The sequence below is a fragment of the Sylvia atricapilla genome, chromosome 9 (assembly GCF_009819655.1).
Source record: "Sylvia atricapilla isolate bSylAtr1 chromosome 9, bSylAtr1.pri, whole genome shotgun sequence".
NCBI lineage: Eukaryota > Metazoa > Chordata > Aves > Passeriformes > Sylviidae > Sylvia > Sylvia atricapilla.
In genome coordinates, this window is record NC_089148.1 from 469658 (window position 1) to 492253 (window position 22596).

Sequence of the window (22596 nt, forward strand, 5' to 3'; positions counted from 1 at the left end):
AAGGAATTAGCTACTATAATCACCTCCAAAAAATTGTTTTGATGGTTTTTTACTAATGTAAAGGATAGTAGGAAATTTTCCATTCAACTTAGTTAAGATGATACATTAAAACCCGATGAATTGTATTAAAATAATATAAACATTATATCTGTTCTGAATTTTGCTTTGATCTTCTTCTGTCAATAATAAGTGATGAGTTTAGGCAAAATGTAAGTTATGCTTGAACTGTGTATAGCTGTTGATCTGGGACACATTATTACTACAAAATAAAGTATGCTTGACCCTCTTCTAGATCCGAGTGGTATCTATACAATTGCTATTCTGAAGGACAAAAAAAGGAAAGCATTCCTCTTTGCCACTTCTAATCTGTATGTATTCTGTACGACTTGTTCTAACTCTACATGATGTGTTCAAAACATAAAATTTAAATCTTCAATGAGTTGGGTTTTAATATTTTTACTATTATTTTCCTCAACAGTTTGAGTCAAGTGACAAGTGAGAGCAGAATAATGGAATAAAAGTCTCTCTGTAACATCCAAAGAATTTTTCCCAGAATTTGACTATTTCATTTCAGAGAAATTTGAGAGAAGATGGAACCACAGCTATCCAAAACTAGCCTTGTTAGTTCCCCAAATACCCAGATATTCTGAGCTAATTCTTACCAGATGGTACTTCTGGGAATGATTTTACAATGGCCAACCACAACTCATTTCTCCCACTGCAGCATTACTCCAGGAAGTACAACTGCTCTTAAATGCACTACTGAAACAGGTGGAAACTTGCCAAAGCTGCCAAATCAGGTTTCCATCAGATAGCATCATGCAAGAACAGGTAATATGACTTACAAGTCAATTCCAGCAGTGCCAGAATTCGATGAAGAACTAAAGCAAATCAAAACTGAAATGTTTAGTGGATAGAGCCCATCCTGCCATTCATATGCAGGCCCAACTCTAGGGATAAGAGAAGTGTTTTGTGCAACTGATAATGGACTACATGCAAGGCTTTAGGGAACATAAAAACATACGCAGCAAGGTAATGTTCAGAAGTAACAGCTTTCTGCCAATCTTACCTGGGTACAGCTGCTTTGTTGGGGCACTCAGCTGTGCAGTTTTTGAAACTCTGTAAGCAACATCTGATCCTTTTGAATTCCTTCTGTTTGTGCAAAATCCTGATGTTCTTGTTACTCCTTCTGGAGAATTGTGAAATTCTAATGCTTTTAGCACATCAACGGGTTCAGCTGACAAAGTTAAGAGAAAAAAAAAAAAACAAAAAAAACAAACAACCTAATTATTTATCTTGCAAAACCAAAACCAATTATTATCTCTATGGCATGCAGCCTCCAAAAAGGTTTTTAATTCCTTTATAAAAGTATATGTCTTATCAGAGCAGTAGCAGTATCTTGTTTTGACTTACTGCACATTACTCCTACATCATAGTATCATTTTAAGAGGATTATTCATTTTTAAATATATAAAAGTTCATCCCATCCAATGTGATTTTTATCACATTTTCAAACTACTTGCCGACACACTGAAAATCACCAATTGCAAATGCTGAGGATCTTGCTGCTTCTAACTTCCAGTACACTCTTTAAATGAATGACTTCTCAGAAATGGAACTGGTCTTAAAAGTTTGCACAAAACTTTCAGAAGCATTCAGCTGCTAATAATCTGCTACCACAAAATTGTCTGTTGCTAACATTAAAATATATTCTGACTACATATAACGGCTTTCTCAGACACGAAGGAATAAGGAAGCAGTTAAACTAATTTCACATCCAAGTTAGAGGAAGAAGTCCTGTGCCTACAAGGACTGTGTCTACAAGGACTAAATGCACAGAATTGCAGTCTTTCATTATTTCCAAGTTAAAATGCAAATTTATACTCTAGAGACCAAGTACAGTAAGATTGCATCTGTGCTTAGTGTCTAACAATCTAAAGTAGAAATCCAGAGATGTTACTGCCCTGATATTGACGCAAATTAAAACAAACAAAAAAGCCTGCATATATATATAAAGCCAACAAAAAAGCCTTAATTTTTAAAAGTTCTCCATGGCAAAAGTACTGAAGGTAAAAGCACTTCAAGAGGCAGTGCAAGAAAACAGCATACTGCATGTCTTTACTCCTAGGAAAAATTAAGGTGCTCATTCTCATACTCCCTACAAATCATGGCTTTTTTAATCAATTAGTTTTAGTGGAAACAGAATGTCAATACACTTTTTTCACTCATACTATTCCACAGTTTTTATGTTGGCAAACTCATAACCACTTTATTTGGGAAGACAAAGTTTCAAACTACTTCCAGTGTTAAAGCTGAGAAATTAGCTCAGTATATCTGACTTCACATCTTTCAACTACACTGTGGCATGAACTATAGCTGATTTATTCTGTTATCATTCATATTACTTGCCAACAAATATCAACTTAGAATTTAAAATTCACTGCCTGTGAATATTCAACTATTTAAACAATTATTTGCACAGATGTGAACAAAGTTAAGTTTAACTGGCTCATCCTATTCATCTCCTGACACTGCCAAACATGAAAAACTCAACTCTGTGGTTAAACCAATCTTTGTTTTCTCAGTCAGTCTAGAAAGCACATAACTTCTTCTTTCTTAAAATAAGAAAATGCTTGTGAACTTTTAAAATTTTTCTTCACATCTTGCAGTTTTTCATTTCCTTTTTGCATTGGATCATCATCGTGGTATTAAACTTAAACCAAATATTCAATGTTTGTTGCAAGCTAACACATTGAAACAGATGTTACAGTACACACCTGAATTTACATAAAACCCACATATAAGGCAAATTCAGTAAATTAAGTTTAAACATTATCAAAAGTTTCATAGTGTGAAAACACAGTGGTATTAGTCTAACTTCTCTGCTGAGTACTGAAAAAATAATTTTAATGGATATAATGTATTTTCTCTAGGTGCTCCACACAGTTCTCAAGGAATTGCCACACATACTGAAGAGACATTCTGAAAGAACTGCCACATTTTTTCCTAGTAATCAACAGCTATTTTTGATGTACCTATATTATTTTGAACCAGTAATGTAGAACCAGTCACCAGAAATATAAGTAAAATTTTCAATTCACAGTGTAAGTCAATCAGTGCTACATTTCTTTATCCTTTGCTCTTTTCTTTAATTTGTACCAGAGTCTTCATTATTTTTTAGAATAATGGTTTTTCTTTGCCTGGCTGACTGGGAGACTATTCACCCATAAATAAAATTATTCATTACTCCCTGCTAGTTCTGCAGCTAAAAAACTTCCAGACAAGAAACAGAATAATAATAGGACAATCTTCAAACCACAAATTCCAAATAATAACAAGAAACATTCTGCTAATAGTCCACAGTTGAGTATTTATTTATTTCCACAAATTGTGATTCACAAAACATAAAAGCAGGACTAGTCAGTTTAAAATAATTACTAGAAATGTAATTTTTCATAGAAGCAACAGGTTAGGTGAAATGACAAGTCATACAGAAATGACAAGTTACACAGAAATGACAAGTTACACGAAGTAATTAACACAAAAATGGCAATTAGTCTATTTCCAAAGATAACATTGCTGACCTATAAAATTCATATAGATGACAAGCAACAGAAACTGCTTCCCTGACTTATATTAAATAGTTCAGATAGCCATTTTAGCCACCAAGTAAAAAGTAAAGAAGTTCTTTAGAAGTCTTAGATAACAGGAATGCCAGGCAGGAATGTATAAGAAGCATGAATCCTGCTGTGTCATGGCTGGGGCTACCATACAGAGAGGTTTCTGCAGAAAACACCTCTTTTTGCCTGTAGAGATTTTGTCTCAGGGAATTTCAGGATTTTTTTTTTTTTTTATTCATTGTAACAAGCATTCAGCAGGCTTGACAATGCTGCTATTACCTTAGTCTTAAAATTCTTGATGAGCTCACTGGGCCTGCTCAGATAACACTCTCAGTGCTTCTCCAGAAACAGAAGATGCTCTTGCCACAGAACACACACATGCAGGAATACAGTGTAAAATCAGCAGCTCTCAAAAAAGTGCAGCTCAGGCCCCAATGGTTACAGGTAACCTGCTCAAAGTGTAAACCATAAAGAGCAGTCCTCACACAGCCAACACTGCCTGCCTAGGAGACCAGGGAGAGCGGTAGGAAGGCAACTCATAGGCAGGGAAGAGCAGAGCCTGTGGCTTCTCTCTGCCGGGGTCTGCAGTGTTCAATGTCACTGAACAGCATCCTGACAGCTTCTGTTTCTTCTGAAAACTGCCTCTTCTCTAGCATGCTGCTTCCAGATGATTTCTGGGAATGGTAAGCAATAACCAGAAGGAGCACCAGGGCTAAGGGCATGCAGTTTGCCTGTCTGTGTGGTCCACAAACTGAGATCTCAGCTTGTATTTATATGGGGCAACATAAATATAACCCATATATTGACAGGTCAAGGGTCGTTCATAAGACCTTCCTTATGGTGCAAAGAACAGCTTGCCTAAATGATTTTATCTTTCCCAAATAGTTTTGTCAAAAAGTAAAGAAAAATGCAGTTTAACGTTATATAATGTAATGCTTTTGTATCCTTCCAATCTGGTGTCAAGATTTCAGATGGCAAGGAAATAACAAACAAGGGTCATACAAACAGCTCTGTTCACTAGTTCTTGGGATGGAGTTAATTCTCCTTATGAAACTAATGATGTCTTTATGACATCAGCTTTGAAAACCTAACAGTTTGCAAGGGCAAATTTGACAAAATACAAGATCCAGACCTGGAAAGCAGGTCCCTTATGTAGATGTGTATGGCCATGTTGCATAGCTGCTTGAAGGCTTGAAGGCCACCTCTTGCAGGCAAGCCAGATGATATCGCAAGACAGCCCTGTGAAAAGAAGCCTGTGTTCATCAGGGCAAGCCTGCAGTCTGCAATCAAAATGCAAATTTCCACTCTGCTGCTTTTGCAGAGGATTACTCTTCTCATTAATGGCTATAATGCAAAGTTCAGTGGTGTCATGTCCTTGGTTCGAGATTCAGAGAGACGTGTGCAGTTCTCACTGCCACTGAAAAACTATGCAGCAGTGGCCAAAGCAGAAATGCTTAAAAATACCAAGATTTCTGGAATGGCAAAGAAAAAAAAATTATTCAAAAATCCCTTTTTAAAAATCAGAATTGTGTGAGATGGGAACCTGAGCATTCCAGTATCTTTCAAGATACCAATTGATTATTCATTTAACTCCATCCTAAGTTCCTGTATTTTCAAATATAAAGAAGGTAAAACACACAAAGAAAAATTAGTGGTGTCACATCTCATGACCCACAATGACTTGTAACTGCAATATTTAAAACTGTAGAGTCAAATTCTGGTCTTCATTATTGTGGTATGACTGAAGTAGATCCATTCACTCAGTGAGCTTTGCATACTTACAGTGGTATGGGTCAGAACATTTGGTCCAGAGTATTTCATATTAAATATAACTCCAAAGCCATATTTAATCTCCCTTCCCTTCCCTTCCCTTCCCTTCCCTTCCCTTCCCTTCCCTTCCCTTCCCTTCCCTTCCCTTCCCTTCCCTTCCCTTCCCTTCCCTTCCCTTCCCTTCCCTTCCCTTCCCTTCCCTTCCCTTCCCTTCCCTTCCCTTCCCTTCCCCTCCCCTCCCCTTTCTTCCATTAGGAAACTTACAAAAAAACCCCCAGAATTTCTATGCTGGAAATTAAAAGATTCAGTGAAGCTTAGTAGTTGTAAACTGGATGTCACACTTCTACATTGCAAGTCAGGAGAGACTATCAAGTATCAAATATACAAGAGGAGCTTCATGTGTTTTCTGTTTACTTGGAGAGGAAGAAAATGCATGTAAAAATTTACTTCCAATTTTGCTTAGCATTTCCAAGCCTAGATTTCCTCTACAGACAACATTATATTTATTTTAAAGGCTATGATAATGCTTTCTATTCAATTAATTCATAACCTATATTGTAAAAATAGAATGCCATTAAAGATGTAAAATGTCTGTAGAAATCTAGACTACAACATTATCATAAAATCACAGTTGAAAATATCACAGCTTTCATTCACTTCACAATATCTAAATTTAAATGGAATTTGTAATATATCATTATTAGTAATACTGGTACAGCACATATGGATCAAATTCTGCTGCCTTTTTATTGCATTACACCTAACAATTATTACCATTGCTCAGTGTGGTATGAGTTAAGCAGAATCTGGTGAAAACAGTAGATTAATTTCTGACATGCCCTAATGTCACAAATATAAACAACATTAATTATTCAAGTTCAGAGGACTTGCTTCCTTGGCTCACACTTCTGACATTTGAGCTGGAATCTATTACACAACATGGCTCTGCCTTTCTCTTGGTGGACACTGTCCATGGAAGAGATTCCCAGGTTCCACAACAACACAAGTTCTGAGAGCAGAGAAAGGAGGGGCTGAGAAACTGTAAAGGAATGCAGAAACTGAAGCCCTTTGGACACACAACCTGTACTCATGACTTATTCAATGTGTGACATTAAGCCTCCTCCTCTTAAGGATGACCCAAATTTTCAGTAAAAATGCTTACCAAGTCCCCATCTCCCTATAGGAACACTAGAAAAGACATTAAAAGAAAGGGACAAGTTGTAACATATGCAAGAAAATTTGCATTGGAATGGTCATGTCTGGTTCATTACATTTGCATTTATTAAAATATAGACAATAATTAAATGAATGGTGCTTAATCATATCTTATTTTATGAAACATGTATCCTGGCTGTAACTGAGATCATGGTGAACTTAGTACCCTCATTCAAAGGCAATAAAATTCCTCTTTTCTGCTTCAGCAGCCACCATTACATTTCTGCATCGTGACAAAGCCTATTTCACCCTGCAAAGGCAAACTCTACAGAATCCAAAAAAGATGGATCAACAGTGCATCTAATGGAAGCAATATCATCTTTGGAATTATCTTAAATAAAAGAGTAAAATCTATACATATTATCTTTCCAGTTACAATAGCTTTTAAAGGTTATCTTTATTTTAGGGCCTTTGCAATACTAAAAATGTTTTGATCTACAACATGCTTTTTACAAAGTTTTACTCAGATCAATTTAGTGAGTGATATTACTGTCATTGTGAGGTTTGTAAATTTTAGGCCATTAACACACACTAAAAATAGAGCTGTACTGTTTCACCTAAGTAGAATGTTCTGTCCTGTAGCACCTTAAGTAGCTACTGTGTATGTGTCAATAAATTGGTATTTAAGTATGTGAAAACTCTGATTTTTTTCCTTAGCATGCATTTCATTTTCCAATCACAGTATCTTGCTAGTAATTTAAGCCTGCTGTAGTCAAAAATAAATTGACAAATTCTGTATCGTATCCCTTTCATTCAAATAAAATTACATCACTTTATTACTGGAAACTCTTTTAGTGAAGAAAAAATTTACCACATACTTGTGCTTTTTCAGAATTCTTTTTTTAACCCACCTAGTCTAGCTGGTTATCAGCCAGGTTTCTAACCTGGGTACAGCTGTATTAAGAAGCAGTTTATGTGCCAATTCCGTGAGTGGTTGCAATTCCACATTAGTGTGGATCTCACATAGTATTTCATGTCTTACTCAGATCTGAAGAGGTCAAACATTCAGAAGCATCCCATCCCAGATGTATGCAGTGGTCCTCAGTAGACTTGGAATTACAGATTGAAAATCTATTACTCACTGAATAGAGAACTTTCGAGTGACTTTGATAATTCCTTAAGAGATAACCATGGAAGTCAGAACAGGCCTATCTCAAGGTCCAATACCTTAAGTTTTCTTCTATTTAACATGGAACATGCTGCAAACCACTTACAAGCTGGAGCCCTGAGCCTTTGCAGATAGGGTGTACCAAGCTTGACATGTGTTCTCTTGCTATGAGCTATATAGCAAAGCACTTTTGAACTGCAGATGAAGGTGCTGGTGCCTAAGGACCAGACAGTTCAAGCCAGTTATTGAAGAGTGGTTAAAATCATATTGAAGACAGGAAACCATTATGTTCATTTTCAGAGGGAAGGACTTGACCATCACGCCTCAAACTGGAACCCTCCAGGACTGACAGGAAAGTGACTGTGGTGGCAATGTCTGGCTGTAAAACTCGTTCCCACAAGAAATTGTCCTGGAGATGACTCATTTAGACTAAAATATGTTTATTCCTGTCCAATTACCTAATAAAGCAAAGAAGTTGAAATCCTATTATATGTAGATTTTGGTCTGTTAACTCTTGGATGCCAGTCTCAATTTTATGGGAGAGCACAGACACAACGATCCTTCCCTATTCAAAGGCTCTCTTTACCTATATAATTTACAAGACGCTTCCAGATTGCCTACTGGAGGACATACATTCAACGCAAACAGTAACAAAACTCAAAGGAAAAAAAAAAAAAAAAGAGGCAATATCCTTTACTTTACAGATACACTTTAGCAAACTGAGGGTGCAATTAGGTGTTCACACTACTGTTAATACCTATAGTAACTTTGCCTTTCCTTCTTTTTGATACAGTAAAGAGTACTTTTAAACAGTATTATATGTTTTTCTGATATAATAAACAGATAAATTCTTGAGTTCTCAGAATTCTTCAGCAATGCATATTTTTTATTGATGTGAAAGTGAAAATTTATCATTGTTCACTCCACAAAGAACCTTTAAGAGTTGCAATCAATGACTCCTAATTTGGGAGATACACTCCTGGAGTAGAACAGAGCTTAAATTTCCCCAATACAAAGAATTATATGAGAAATTTAGGAAGACTAATGTTTCTAAGTTGCTATTATTGTACTTCATATTTTTCCATGGAAATAGGCTTCATTCTGCCAGTAAGCTGTTCCAATGGAACCACTGCAAAAACTAAAACTTAAAGAGCCCTGAAACATTAATCTTCAGTACTAAATGTTTTCTCAAAGTTTAGTCCAGTTTTATGTCACTGTAACGGATCATTTAAAATTTACAAGCTGTGATGGCCTGGTAGATTATATGTGTGTATTTGGTGAGTGCTAATGAAGGGACTCCTTATATTTGTGGACAAGATTTTGAAACGAGGCTACCTCTAGTTGGATTTCTAGGTATATATTTAAGGACTTAAGTAGGAGGTACTGACTGCACCACTGGTTTTTGAAACCATGCTACCTATTAAAGACATAATAACCTTTTGTTGTTTAGTGTATTTACTTTCCTTAAAACTTTGAATCTTTATAACTCTAAGAGCTCATTCTAAGGACATTCCATCTATTCTATAGGTGAATAAAGATAAACACTATTATGATGAAAGTTTCTAACTGACACTCATTAAATGGTCCAAGACCTAATGAATGTAAGAGGTCTTTACCTCTCTTTTACCAGCAGCACTAGAATCTGGATTTGATAAACTGACAGTTTGTTGACTTTTAGGATACAAAATCAATTACTAGAAAACTACGCTATTTCTAATATGGTAAGAACATTTCTGTTCTTAATTTTATTCTTGGACACTTTTACTTATAGTGGGCAGTTATGCTGGATAGCCTTTAAAAACTGAAATACGTATAATGTTATTATATACACTTACTATTTTTACTGTGTTCTTCATCTGTTGAGTATTAACACAGAACATCCAAAAGCAGGAATTGAAAAGCATGCTATGCCCAGCTGCTTCACTGAGCTTTGCAGTTCTTACAAAGGATTCCATTGCCTTCCCACTGTACGCTCTGGTCTCTGTATCCCAAGGAATGATTCCCTGCAGTTCAGCCATAGGTGTCTTAGCACCAGAAAAGGATCAGGCACTCTTCTGTCCTCACCATTTCCTACTGGCCAGCTCTGGTCAGAGCTGCTCTTCTCACAGGCTTTTGGGCTTGGCAGCCTGAGAAGCGCCTGCCTCTCAACTCTGCTGAGAGCCCAGCCCTGTAACAGAAGTGCTCTGGGAACCAGCATCAAAGCACTGGTTCTGCAGTGTCCTTTGGGAAGGTTCCAGGACTTTTCACAGATGGACTTTATAGAGCTGGATAAAATGAATCCTCTGTTTTATGGGCTGCAAAAGTGAGTTACAGAGCATCTTCAAGGTACAAAAATGAAACCAACTGAGTTGCCTAATTACATGGTGCTCCTGAAAATTAAGCTGTTTTTTTCCTAGGAGTCTCAGTATAAATCTATGAGATTAACTGAATATATTTTGAATATTTATACTTCTAGGGACATATTTCAAGGTTGTTTTACCTGTTAAGAATTTTCCTACACAAATTTCCTACATGAATTATGTAACTGGAATCTTGACTGCTGACATTTACAGAAATAGGTGTTATTGCAGTGCTTTCATATTTAATGCTTACAAGAAGTAGAGATTATCCAGATGCATACTTTAATAAGGAATGCTTTAAATAGCCCAGGACTGACTATTTCACCAACAGAGGCTTCTGTGAAACTGCTCAGAACTGGCTACTTCTATTTCCACACCAGTTATTTGGAATTTCTTCACTGATTTTCTAGGCTGCAAAATCTACTGAATACATTATAGTCTTTCAAAGGCTATGCAGACAGTCTAGGCATTTACAGGAGGCAACTTTGATATTCACCAACAACTAACTACATCTCACTTTAAAAACCAACCTCTAACACTCCTACAGGGCAAACCAAAACCCAAACAAACACAATCCTCTCCCTGCACCACGTATATGCTATATTGAAACCAGTGGAAAACTTGTCTATGTACAGCTACACATTCAGATCTTTAGCAACATCAGCTTGTATGCTGATTTATTTACTGGACATATTAAAAAAAAATTCTTTTAAGTTTTCATTACATTGCATAATTCTGAAGTGTAAGCTAGATTTTGAGGCTTTTTATCATAATGCATTTCACTACAAAATGTGACTCTTGTGTTATTCAGAGCCCTCTTGAGACTGCATAGATTGTACTCTTATCACTTGTTTAGCAGTTGCTATCAAGCACTACAGACTTGATGGTGATTCCATATAAGGTTTCACTTACAACCCCCAGAAGACTGGGCTTGTTCATCATCTGTGCAGACCTGTATTGATGCATCATTTTACAATACTTTAACATCTGTCTCCATATTTCTATGGACTTATTCTTATTTTGCACCACAGCAAAATCTTTTAGGACTGCATTCCAAGTGTCCAACTCTATTGAAGCCTCTGCTAAAGATTCCAAAAGCTCTTTTTGTACAGACTGCAGACACAGTAGCTGTGAAAATCAGCAAAACAAGTATTGCATTCTTGAGTATCCTGTTTCTATTACCTTATAAAAAAGAGACAGTCTAAAAATGGTCTGTGCTACAGGAAGGGACAAGGTGTTCCCTCAGCAATTAAACATGAAAGAATCTGAGTCCACTTAAAAGTTTTGTCATCAAGGTATTTATTGAGAACTAATCCAAATAAGAGTTTAAAAATATCTTCCAATACATCAGAGTTTTCAAATATGGAACATTTTTACATTTTTCAGCTTTAAACATAGAATACAGCCAAGGATAAGATTTAGAAATTATGCCATTTAACATAATCCTATTTAATTTGATAGAAACAGCTTGTACAAATAAAATCTTTCACGGTATTTTCCCCAGTGTCAATAGTATAATCTCTCTATTGAGAACAATGCAAGGAAATCAGATCCAATTCTGTATCCTACCAATATTAGCAGGAACTCCTCTTCACCAGACACCAGGGTTGTAAAGTCTTGAACTACCTCTAAACTGTGAATATTGACAATCTATCAGATTACTATGATGATTTGAGTAACATAAAGTACACAGGTAAGGGACAGAGTAGGTAGCACTTGGCCTACTTGAAAAGGCAACCAAAATTTGATTTACTACTAAGCTAATTTCTCTCACAGACAAAGCCTAGCTGCCAGTGACGTTATTTATAGCAGGATCAGGATCTAAGTTGGTTTTTTATTATTCATCTTGTATTATACACCTTTCAACTTGGTTTGCAGCAAACACTCTACTTCTATAATATGAGCTCCGCCAAATACTTTCTATTTTGCACATCGTGAACATTAACACTTGGACTTGCAGTGAAGTCTCAGATCTGAAATTCACAAAGGTTTTTACAGTCCCTTATGTGTGCTAATGTGCTAAAAAGAATTTAAGTTCTGCCAGATTCTACTACTATTGTAATAACTGAGTCAACAATTAATCCTTACATTTACAGTCTGTAAACTTAGTATTTAATACTGAGTAGAACAGTTATAAGCCCTTGCAACAGGCATGTGTGTTAACCTAATTCCTTTTAAGTCACTGTTCTCTATTGTGTCCATCCAGAGGGCAAATCTCTATCACTGCATGAGACTTCACAGTCATAGAACGTATGAGATTTCTCTCAAGCTCGGCTTAATTTATTCTCCCCTATTATCAACAAATACTACGAACAATGATAAATTAACCAATGCTAGAAGGATTTCTTCTGTAAAGAAGCAGAATGCTCTACAGAGAAAAGAAAAGCAACTTTTTTAATCTTGCTGGCAGATGGAAACCCTACTGTTCCCCACCGTACAAAACAAATCTGGGAAAGACATAATTGCTCCAGTGTGTTTTAGGTATAACCTCAGCAGTAATGTCATGGCTCCTTTAGTATGCTGCAACTGTGTCAGAATTAAGAGTTCTCTTTGGGGGAGATCAAGTACCTTTGGGCATGACAGTTATAAAAATAAGTATGACAACTTTTTTCCTACATTTTGTATCTGCTGCAGACACCAATTTAAGAAACAATTGGGAGCTTTGGGGGTGGGTTGTTTTTCATGGGTTTTTCTAAGTAATCAGAATAAAAGATAAGCACCATGAAAGTTTTTATATCAAAGATTTTTTTCCTATTGTCATTTCAAAGGGAAGAGATTATTTCATGTCAAACCCACAGAGTATTTGTGCACCTATATATACAGTTAAATTTGTTAAGACATACACAAAACTGAAGTTGAGAAACTTTTTTTCTGCAGAGGTAGGAAAGAGACAGTTTCCTGCAGCCTGAATAGTCCTTTCTTGAATCCATGTGAGGTCTCCCTCTAAACTCATAGCAAGGATACACACTCTGGAGAATTAACAACACATACCAGTCTTTTTTTTTTGTTGTTGTTGTTTTTTTTTTTTTTTTTGTTTGGTTTTATTTTTTTGTTTTGTTTTGGTTTTTTTTTTTGTTTTTTTTTTTGGTTTTTTGTTGTTGTTGTTGTTGTTGTTTTTGTTTTTTTGTATCTGATGTCTGCTGCTGAAGTTGAAATAATTATTTCACCTTAGAAACAATTATGAAATCAAAATTACACAGCAAAACAGACATATACATGCAGGTCTTTCTTGCAGTATTCTGGGAGGATTGGACCATTTCACCTGCTGATCCTTGGGACTCAGAAAAACTTCTGCTAGAACCACTAGCTGCATCTAGTGAAATCACCCTTTGATCTATTCATTTTTGCCAACTTTGAGAATAACAATCTGAGAAATGCACACAAATTATCACACAAGACAATTTCACTGAAAAATAAAGGAATGCTTAGAATGTTATATTCTTTTTCAATCTTAAAAGTTAATAGATCAGTTAAAATCCAAAGTGCTTTATATCACAAATAGATCTGAGAAGAAATTTGTACTTGTCTAGTTTAAAAGACGTTTTGTACAGGTTTAGACTAGCTGGATGCATTCAAGAGTTTTCATTCAACAAACAGATCCATATCTTCCTTACTAAACAAACACAAGTAAGTAGCAGTAGCAGTGTTAAGTGTGCATCCACAAAGAAAACTCTCCTTTTGCCATCACTAATTGGCCCAGTTCTGCATTCCTTCTGCACCTAGAACTCCCACTGCTTTCCAAGTCTGCGTGTGGGAAGCACAAGGAACCTTTATATTTCCTAAGATGACAGCAAGAATTATCTATTTATTTTAGAAACAAATCTGCTCATCGCTTACACAGAAGGTTCAAAGTTTTCTATATATAGATTCACAGCCTCATTTTCAGTAAGGCCTCTTAAATCTTTTTTCACCCAGATTAAGAGCTAGATTTTGATTTGCTTGAAAAACTTATAAATAATAAAAAGGCTGATTTTTCATTTCTTGCCCATGAAATTTAAATCAGCATCACAATACTGCATTGAAGTCAAGCCCTTACAAAAATTTACAATGTTGAAGCCATGCCATTTTGACTAAATGAGTTTATTCATTCCAAACACATTACCAACAGTTTTAGTACTAAAGGTGAGGAAGGGGAAAGGAAATCAAAGGATGTCTTTAAAAATACTGAATTTTGTTTACTTTAGCCAAGTCATAAAGCAAAAACATTTTCTGAAAAGAGCCACTTAGAGCTGGTGGGCACTGAGCTGAGCAAGTATGAGTCACTGCTTTTCCCATTCAGTTGATTCTCACTTCAGTAACTTTTGCTGTCTAAAGAAGAAGTAACTCAAGAACCCAAACACTTCTTTGCACACCATTTCTTACAAGAATGAAAGATACTTCATACTTCCCTATGTTTTGGTGGGAGGTTTGTGTTAAATAAAGAAACTTCTAAAAAAGTCAAGAATTTTAGGAATCTGTTGAGGTTTGTCTACATGGAATGGCCTCTGTTGTCTTTAAAAAGTCACTGCTATATGATTAACACTTTATATGAATACACCATGTAATTTTCTTTTCATAGAGATAGTTTATGAAAAGAAAATTGAAGAACAGAAGATTTAAAAGAGATTAAAAGAGCAACTCTTATTTTGTCCAGTATTCATATTTAATCCAGCATTTTTTGTTTAGTCACATTGTTTACCTGCCATTCATGCTATTTTATTTTATTCCTTGGTATTTTCCCTCTCCAGTTTTCAAATAGGAATTATTATGCCCTATGTTATCTTTCAACTACTTTAAATAAAATTAGTGTGCATAACAGATGATTCAGAAACAAGTCCCTTGTACTCAGTTAGAAAAATTAGGTCAAATTCTAGTCCCTCTGTAGTCAGTGGAAAAACTCTTACTGACTTCAATAACAGATCAAGCCCTGAACACACAGCTCCCTGTAGTTCCTAAGCAAATAGCAAACTGTATCTCAGAAAAGGTCAAGAACTAAGTTCGTTTCTGAATGCTTCTACAAAGAATAAGAAGCCTGTAGTTCTGTATTTCTGAAATGTCCTTTATCCAGAAGTCTAGAAGACTATCAATGTAGCTTTTTAGTTTTGAATAAAGTTACCATACCCAAATTAGTCTGCCTAATGTTGCTGAATGCAGCCCAGTAACTATCAGTTCTGCTGATTTCAGTCTAAGTTTTGTTGAGTTTTTCCTGTGCTGTTTGTATTTAGATTTTCTTTTAACTTGTCATTTGCATCCAACCATTATGTAAACATAGTCTACATAAACCCTACTTAATTTAGTCTGTTCTGCTGTGAAAAGCCGTATAAGAAATCAATCACGCCTTTGAGGACGGTACTCTCCTTGAAGAAATTGACTCTCCACACAGTAACGAGTAGCCGAACCCTTGAAGCTCAGCCAGGTTAATTCAGCCTGGCGTAACTCTAGCGAGTCCGAGGAACTGCAAGAGGGATGAAACCCGACCCCGGCAGTCCCTGTCAGAAACGGGGCCAGCAGGGGGCAGGAGCCCTGATTGATCTGACACCGTCAAGGTTGTGCCCAGGTGTAAAGGCTTCAATGGAAACTCATCACCTTTCCCTGCTCCCTCTAGGACGCCTGTTGATTCTGGATTCAGATCGATAAATACCTCGTTAAATTAATAAACACATAAAAAATTAAACCTTTCATTTCGGAGAGTTAAGCCCCTTCATTGATGTCAGAGCCACAAAAAAATAAAAATCTCAGTCCCAGCCAGACTGGCCTCCAGATGCGCCTGCGGGCTCCGGTGGGAGGGAGGGAGCAAGAGGCAGCGTTTTCACCCCTAGAAGGGGAGCAGAACTCTCCCAGCACCGGAGGCTCCGCACCGCAGCTCGGCGAACGCAGCCGGGCAGGGGCGGTGCGGGGAGCCCAGGGGGAGCAGCGCGCAGAACGCGAGGGGCGGCGCGGGGCCGGGGGCGGCGATTCCTTCCTGCTGAGGCTGCTCCGCTGCTGCCGGCTCTTGTTTCCCCTGCACGTCCCCCGCGGGCCGCACCCTGCCCACCAGGTCCACGGACACCTAAGGGACCACTCGCTGCCCCGGGGAGGCTGCGGAGTTGGGCGGAGGCTGGGGCCGGCGCCGGCCCGCGGGGAGCCCGGCGATCCTCGGGCTGAGCCCCCCGAGCATCTCCGGGCCCGGCACCGCTGCACCACCTGCGGGGCGCCGCTGCCCCGGAGCTGCCCTCCGCGACGGCTGCCAAAGGGCCCTCCAAGTGGGTTTTCTCCTCCGCTTGCGCCCTGGAAAACTTTTCGACCACTAAAGCCCGTTGCAAAACAAAACAAAACAAAACAAACAAACAAACAACCCCCCAAACCCACAAAAAACCCCCAAACAAACAAACAAAAAAAAACCACCCCAAAGGAGTGGAAAACGCAGACAATTAGAGCAGAGAGCCTCCAGCCCCAAGTTTCCCTTTCCTTGCCCCTCCGAGGAGAAGGCAGATACTTGTCGGTCAGTTTCACTCACAACCTGGTGAACTTCAGCAGCTCAACAAAACAAAGTTGGACGCACACTCCACCAAACCAGAGTCCAGTGCTGGAACAGGACAGGTCTCTCTATTCAACAAGTACTTCTTTCATTTTCCCACCCCGCCAGTCCTTTGCCTCGTTAAAAACACATCCAAAGTACAAGGCTGACCGGGAGCCGACCCTCCGTGACACCTGGGAGGGACGGCTCAGCCCGCGCTCTCGCCTCCCCAGCAGCGGGAGTTCTTCTGACAGCTTTCCTCTGACAGGCGGCCTCGGCCGTGCCCTGGGTCCTTTCCCCGAAGAGGGGAGAGAGGCGACTGGACTCCCGCCTCCCCTTTGCTTTCTTACCTCCTCTGACCTCGGCAGCCCGGAGAAGGAAAGCCAAGGTGATGAGCACGGTTACGGCCGAGTCCCAGGGCCACCTTCTCGTTTTCCACCTTGTGGACCATCTCTGCATCTCCATGCTGGGCACCCACAAGCGTGAGTTAAAAACGGGCGCTTTCAGTTTATACCAGCTCCGTCCTTTCCACTATATTCCCAGAGATGACTTCTCCTATAGAGCCATACGTGATAGACCGAGAGGTTTTCTCTCTCGCCCCGCTCCCGCTCTGCCTGGCCTTGCACAGGCCCCTTCGACCCGTCCTCCCCGGTGCCCTGCCTTCAGACTGAGGGGAGATGAGGGGCTTTAATCAAAATGCAAAGAGCTCCGCATCCCCCTAAAGGCTTCATCCCGTCAGAGGGCTGGGCGAGCGGCTCCCAGGGCCACCCCTGGAGCCCGACTGACACGCCAGCCGCCGGGCGGAGGCCAATCGCGGGGCTGCCCCGGCCGCCCACAGCACCGCCCTCCGCCTCGGCGGCGGCACTCCAGCCGCTCCGCGGGCACCGGCGGCTCCGCGGCGGCGCAGAGCGGCCCTCCCGAAGGCGCTCGGGGGCCGCAGGAGGCGCGGCGGGAGCGGGCCGGGGCCGGGGCCGCGGTGTCCCGTCAGCGGGTCTCCGCCGCCGCCCCCCGCCCGCTGCGCCGCGCTCCGCGCGGGCCCCTCGGCCCGAGCATGCGCGGAGGCGGGCGCGGCGCCCCGCGGAGCCGGGACGCGCGGGGGCCGTGGGGGACGGGCAGGGGGGGCGACACTGGGGACAGGCGGGGGAGGGGACGAGGCTGAGGAGAGGAATGTGCCTGAGAGGAGCCGGGGCGCTGAGGTGAAGCATCTGCGGGGTGCCCCTTCGGACTCCCCAAAACCGCCCGCTGGCGTTGGTGCGGGCGGGTCCGGGCCCGGCCGCTCGTTCCCCCTCACACCTCTCCCAGGCCCGGCTTGTTCTCACAGCCCCTTGGGGGGAACCTCCGGGGGCTTCGCTCTGAGGCGGCTGTAAGAAAGGAGGGAGCGGGGCGCTGAAGGAAAAGCCCGGCGGCGAGCTCCATTGCCCGCCTCGCCACATCCTGCAGCCGGGGAGCCCGGGCTCCGCTCCTCGCCGGGAAACGCCGGCTCCCGGCCTGTCCCACCTGTGCTTCCGCCGGTGACGGGGCTGCTGACGGCCCGTCGGCGGAAAACCTCTGGCGGAGCTTACTTGTGCAGCAGGTTCAGCCCAAACCCTCGGCTGGGGGCAGGTTCTGCCCCGGCTCCTCTGGAGAGTGAGAGAAAAGCATGGTCACGTTTTGGTGGAAACGTATATATGTGTTTAAAATCTCCCTTCATTGGGATCTCTAATGCCTTACAGCAATGAATAAATACGTGGTTTATCAATTAAATACATGTTTATGTGTCAAATCATGCTTCAGAAATTTATTGTCCTTTCATTAAACACCTTGCATTTTGCTGTGCTCCATTAATATACTTAGCTCTTTCTGTCCTTGGTTTCCTGGAACAGTTGGTATCATTGTCATTAGATTTGCATCTGAGGGACTGAGGTTACACAGTTACATCTGAGCTCCCTTAAGTGCTGTGCATTGGGTGCCATTCAGTGAAGAGATACTCGAGGTTATTCTCACACCCCAGGTAGTTCCCCACAGTACAGCTGTGGATCACCAAAATGCTGTGTCTATCTGACCTTTCTGTGCCACAGCTTAGGCACAGACCTGTGCCTAAGGGTCTGTGGCCTAACTTAGGCACAGACGCCTCTGCAACATTCAAGTTGGAAAAGATGTCTAAGATCATCAGCCATTTAACCCGACAGCACTGTGTTCACCCCTGAACCATCTCCCCCAGTGACTGTGAGACAGCCCCTGGCTTCTAACGGAGTATTTCATCCTGTCTTACAGTTGTCTGTCTTGCACTCTAACTGCATACAGGTCGCCTTAAGTCTGTACTATTATTATTGCTCTGTTGGTCTGTATAGTTCTCAGTCACTAGATGCTTTGTAGAACAGAATAGATTAACTTGCTGTTTCAGCCTCCTTCCTTACAATATCAGTAGGTAGTCCCAATGGCAATTCATTGTTTTTACTCAATACTTTGTTGTGGGAAAATCTCATATGCCATAAAGTTTCAAGTTTCCTCTTCATGCCTATGAATTATACATCTTTGTCACCAGCATTCTTGCTGCTTCCAGTCTCTTATCACACATTGCTTCTCTGACTTCGTTTTGCGCCTTTCTGTTTACCTGAAAGGATACAGCTAAACTCTGCCCTAGGAAGAAGGAAAAAGTCTGTCTCTGCCCAGGAAAAGAAATGGAAGCATTTCAGATAGTAGCGAAACAGAACAAGCATTCTCACAGTGTAGAGAATAGTAATTTCACACAGTGCCTTTACGGGTATTTCGGTTTAGGGGATGTGGTTCATCTTCCAAAGTGTCAGTGGAAAGATACCCACTGATTTTTGTGGTCCTACATCAATCCAAAGCAGAACAAAGAGGAAAAAATGCTTTGTATTAATTTGGGTGTGGTAGCATACTTACATTAATATAAAACTATTTTTAATTCTGTGTGAATTCTGGTATCAGGACCCCCTTTAACTTGCCAGCATGTGAAGCCACAATAATAAATTGCCATCAGATTCAGTAGTTACAAGAGAAAAGTTACATGCCATTTAAGATCTGCATTTTGCCACCTATCAAATTATTTATTTAGGGAATATTGATTTACATTTAATTTATTTACATTTAGCTTATTTTCCTAGTTATTGTTCATAATCTTCTAAGTTGTAATGATGGTGCTCTAGTGAAATGCAGAGTGAAGTGATTGCAGCCATGAAAATGTCAAAGAATAGGTAATGATTCAGAGCATAGATAAAGCTTTATGAATGTCAGAAAATTAAAGATTTTTGTTAGAAATTTTCAGCTCTTAATTTCAGGAGAAATATTTTCTTTCTTGAATATGAAAGAGGGATAAAATTTGATAATATTTTCAGAGAGAAACAGAAGAGAAGTGAATGATATTAGTTATTAAATCATCTGTGATCCATAGTGGTTTTTTCTTTCTGTTGGCTTTTTTGTTCCTCATTTCTCTTCAAGACAGTTTTAGTGAAAAGAAAGACTAAGCACTGTGACATTCATTATGTTCTGTCCCTGATACATCAAAGTTGGCAGATTAATCCATGTTTAAATATTAGGAATTGCTCTCTTGTATGTGCACAGATGGGTCATTGTTATATTTTGGGGCAGAGAGGGGGAGGGGTTAGGAACTATGGAGAGGAGAATATGTTTCCTTGGACCACTGTAGGTCACAAGAAATTCACAGCAGCAGCTCTTTCCCATTCTTCAGGCTATAGGCACCATCATGAAATATAACTGTAAATATGGTGTTCTTTGGCTCTCTTGCAGTCACACTGGGTTTTTCTAACATATGCCTTGACATCACCAAAAGCGATAGACTTCTCTCTCTATATAAAGGGGTCATTTCACTGGGAATAAACAATGTACTGTAAAGAAGAGTATGGCTTTTTTGTTGGTTTACCTGTATCTCAGGAATATTGACTTCACTTCTTTTTTTTTTCTAATTTCACACAGATGTTGATGCCCTCCCCAATTCTATTCACAACACATAAGTGAATATTGCAAAATAAATGTCTACCTTAAAAGTCATCATCCGCTGACTTCTCTGTTGCTTTAATTATTTTTGTTTAGGTTGGTGGGTATTTATCATTGTCTCATTTCTGGTGCAAATCTATGTTTGCTGAGAGTTGTCTGTTATATGATTATTATTGGGAAGAAAAGTGAATTACACTACTTCAGAGAAGTGAACCCTTATAAAAAAAGTTGTCTTGCTGATGGAATGATCTCTGCTAGCTGAAATACTAATCAGCTCTTTTTTTTTTCATTTTAGAGGGAGAGAAATGCCCAATGAAGCATATATACAAAATAATGGCAGCATTACTTACCATGATTCTATCTTTAAGTAGGGTAATATACCTTTTGCTAATAAGAATAATAGCTTAAAGCTTCACTGAACTGCCCTAGTTCTATTATCTAAAGTTTTGAAAGATGAAGCCAAGGCTTTCTCTGACCCTCAGCAAACCCCTTTGGGCTAGGGAATGACTGTGCCCATTGATTTTTTTCTTTCAGATTCCCAAGAATTAGGAAGGAAAAGGATAGTAAAAGAAATTAAATACAAAACAGTATTTATTAGCTTAGGTACCATAAGGCTACAGAAATTTTATCATTACTGGATCTATTCCTAGGGAGAATGTATTGAGAATGGCATAAGCAAAACTGGGGTGGCAGCTGCACTGTGCAACCAACCAAAAGCAGGTCTGTGATGTAGCCAGAAATTGGATGCATATTTGTTGCTGTGTGTGTATTGAAGGTTAAATTTGTACAGTGTCTGGTGAAAAAAAATCCTTACAGTTTTAAATTGAATGTGCACTAAAGGGAGTTGCTACCAGAAACACCAACATCACAGGTAAAAACTTCTAGGCCTGTGTAAGGAATTAAGTAAGTATTAAGGTTAGACTTAGGCATTGAAAAGGTTAAAGGACATGAATGCTTTTTGAAAGAGTCTGCTGATTTGGAAGGGGGCTGTATTTGGTAGGAACTTATGCATCTCTTGCTGCAGGGGTTTATCCCATTCTTTAACTATATGGTTAAAACTGAGAGTTATAAATGTCAGCCATCAAATTTGCATCCTGTTCCTCAGCACCATGAAGGTGGGGACAAATTTGGAGAACCTTATCTCCAGTGTTTCTCAAAGATAAGACCAAAGCAAGACAATAACCTGTGCTGCTTTTCACATCAGGGATGATACCTCAGAAATAAGTTAGTAGAATCCTTCTTTCAGAACTTTGTTGACAGAAACATGGGATATTGTTAACATTAAGAAAAGGGAGATTTGGCACAGGGGTGTGGGGTTGAGGATTTTCAAGTCTTAAGAAGGCAGATTGTTCCTGCTGACCCATGAGAACACCAATTGTTTTGATAGAAACCTGTGCCTTGAGCTGTATCTCATTGAGGAGCGACCACATATTCACATTTGTGAATGGAATATATTCTGACCAGAATTTCTCTGTGAACGTGCTATATGTTTGGCCTCAGGTTAAAACAAAATAAATAATGTCTGCCAATGAAGTTCATTGGAGAAAAGCAGCAATAATTGTTTCCTGGTGTCATTGACTTAGCTGGATCTTAATCATTACTGTCTTGTAAAATAATCTGATCTTCCCACACCACCCTCCTTGGAAAAATATTGCTGAAATAGTGTTTTACAAAATATAAGCAGTACATCTCCATCCTGTTCAGCAAGCTGCAGGAAGTATCAAGTGTCCTGCAGCATTACCAGCTCAGTTTTGTCATTCAGTTCAAGTTTTTGGAGGCTTGTTTCAGCCAAACTCCTCAAGCTTTCAAGGCTCACCTACTGGTATTTTATAGGACTGCACTGGATATCTGATACAGCAACCCATCATTCTTTTAATTTGTATGAATTTCTTTTATGTTGTAGTCATAATTATACTTCATTCAAGAGAAAAAACAAAATGACAATTAGTGTAATGTGCATAACATCTTCTAAAATATAATGCATGAGGGATACCAGAATTTTCCTCATTTAAGAAAACTGAAAATGAGACACATATATTTGATGCCATTTCTCAGTTTCTGTTTAGTTTTTACATATTGGTATTACACACCAGGACTGCCAGAAATCTGCAT

General features: G+C 39.6%; 1 protein-coding gene across 1 annotated transcript in view; it reads right to left on the minus strand.

Annotated features, from left to right (window-relative positions):
• COL11A1 (collagen type XI alpha 1 chain) overlaps nt 1-17165 on the minus strand; it is a 131921-nt gene extending 114756 nt beyond the window's left edge. The window contains exons 1-2 of the mRNA XM_066324568.1: nt 16878-17165; nt 1070-1237 (exon numbers count right to left, since the gene is read on the minus strand). Of these exons, the coding sequence (XP_066180665.1) occupies nt 1070-1237; nt 16878-16992 (283 nt within the window). The 5' untranslated portion in view covers nt 16993-17165. The remainder of the gene's footprint in view (nt 1-1069; nt 1238-16877) is intronic.
• Between the last annotated feature and the right edge of the window lie 5431 nt (nt 17166-22596).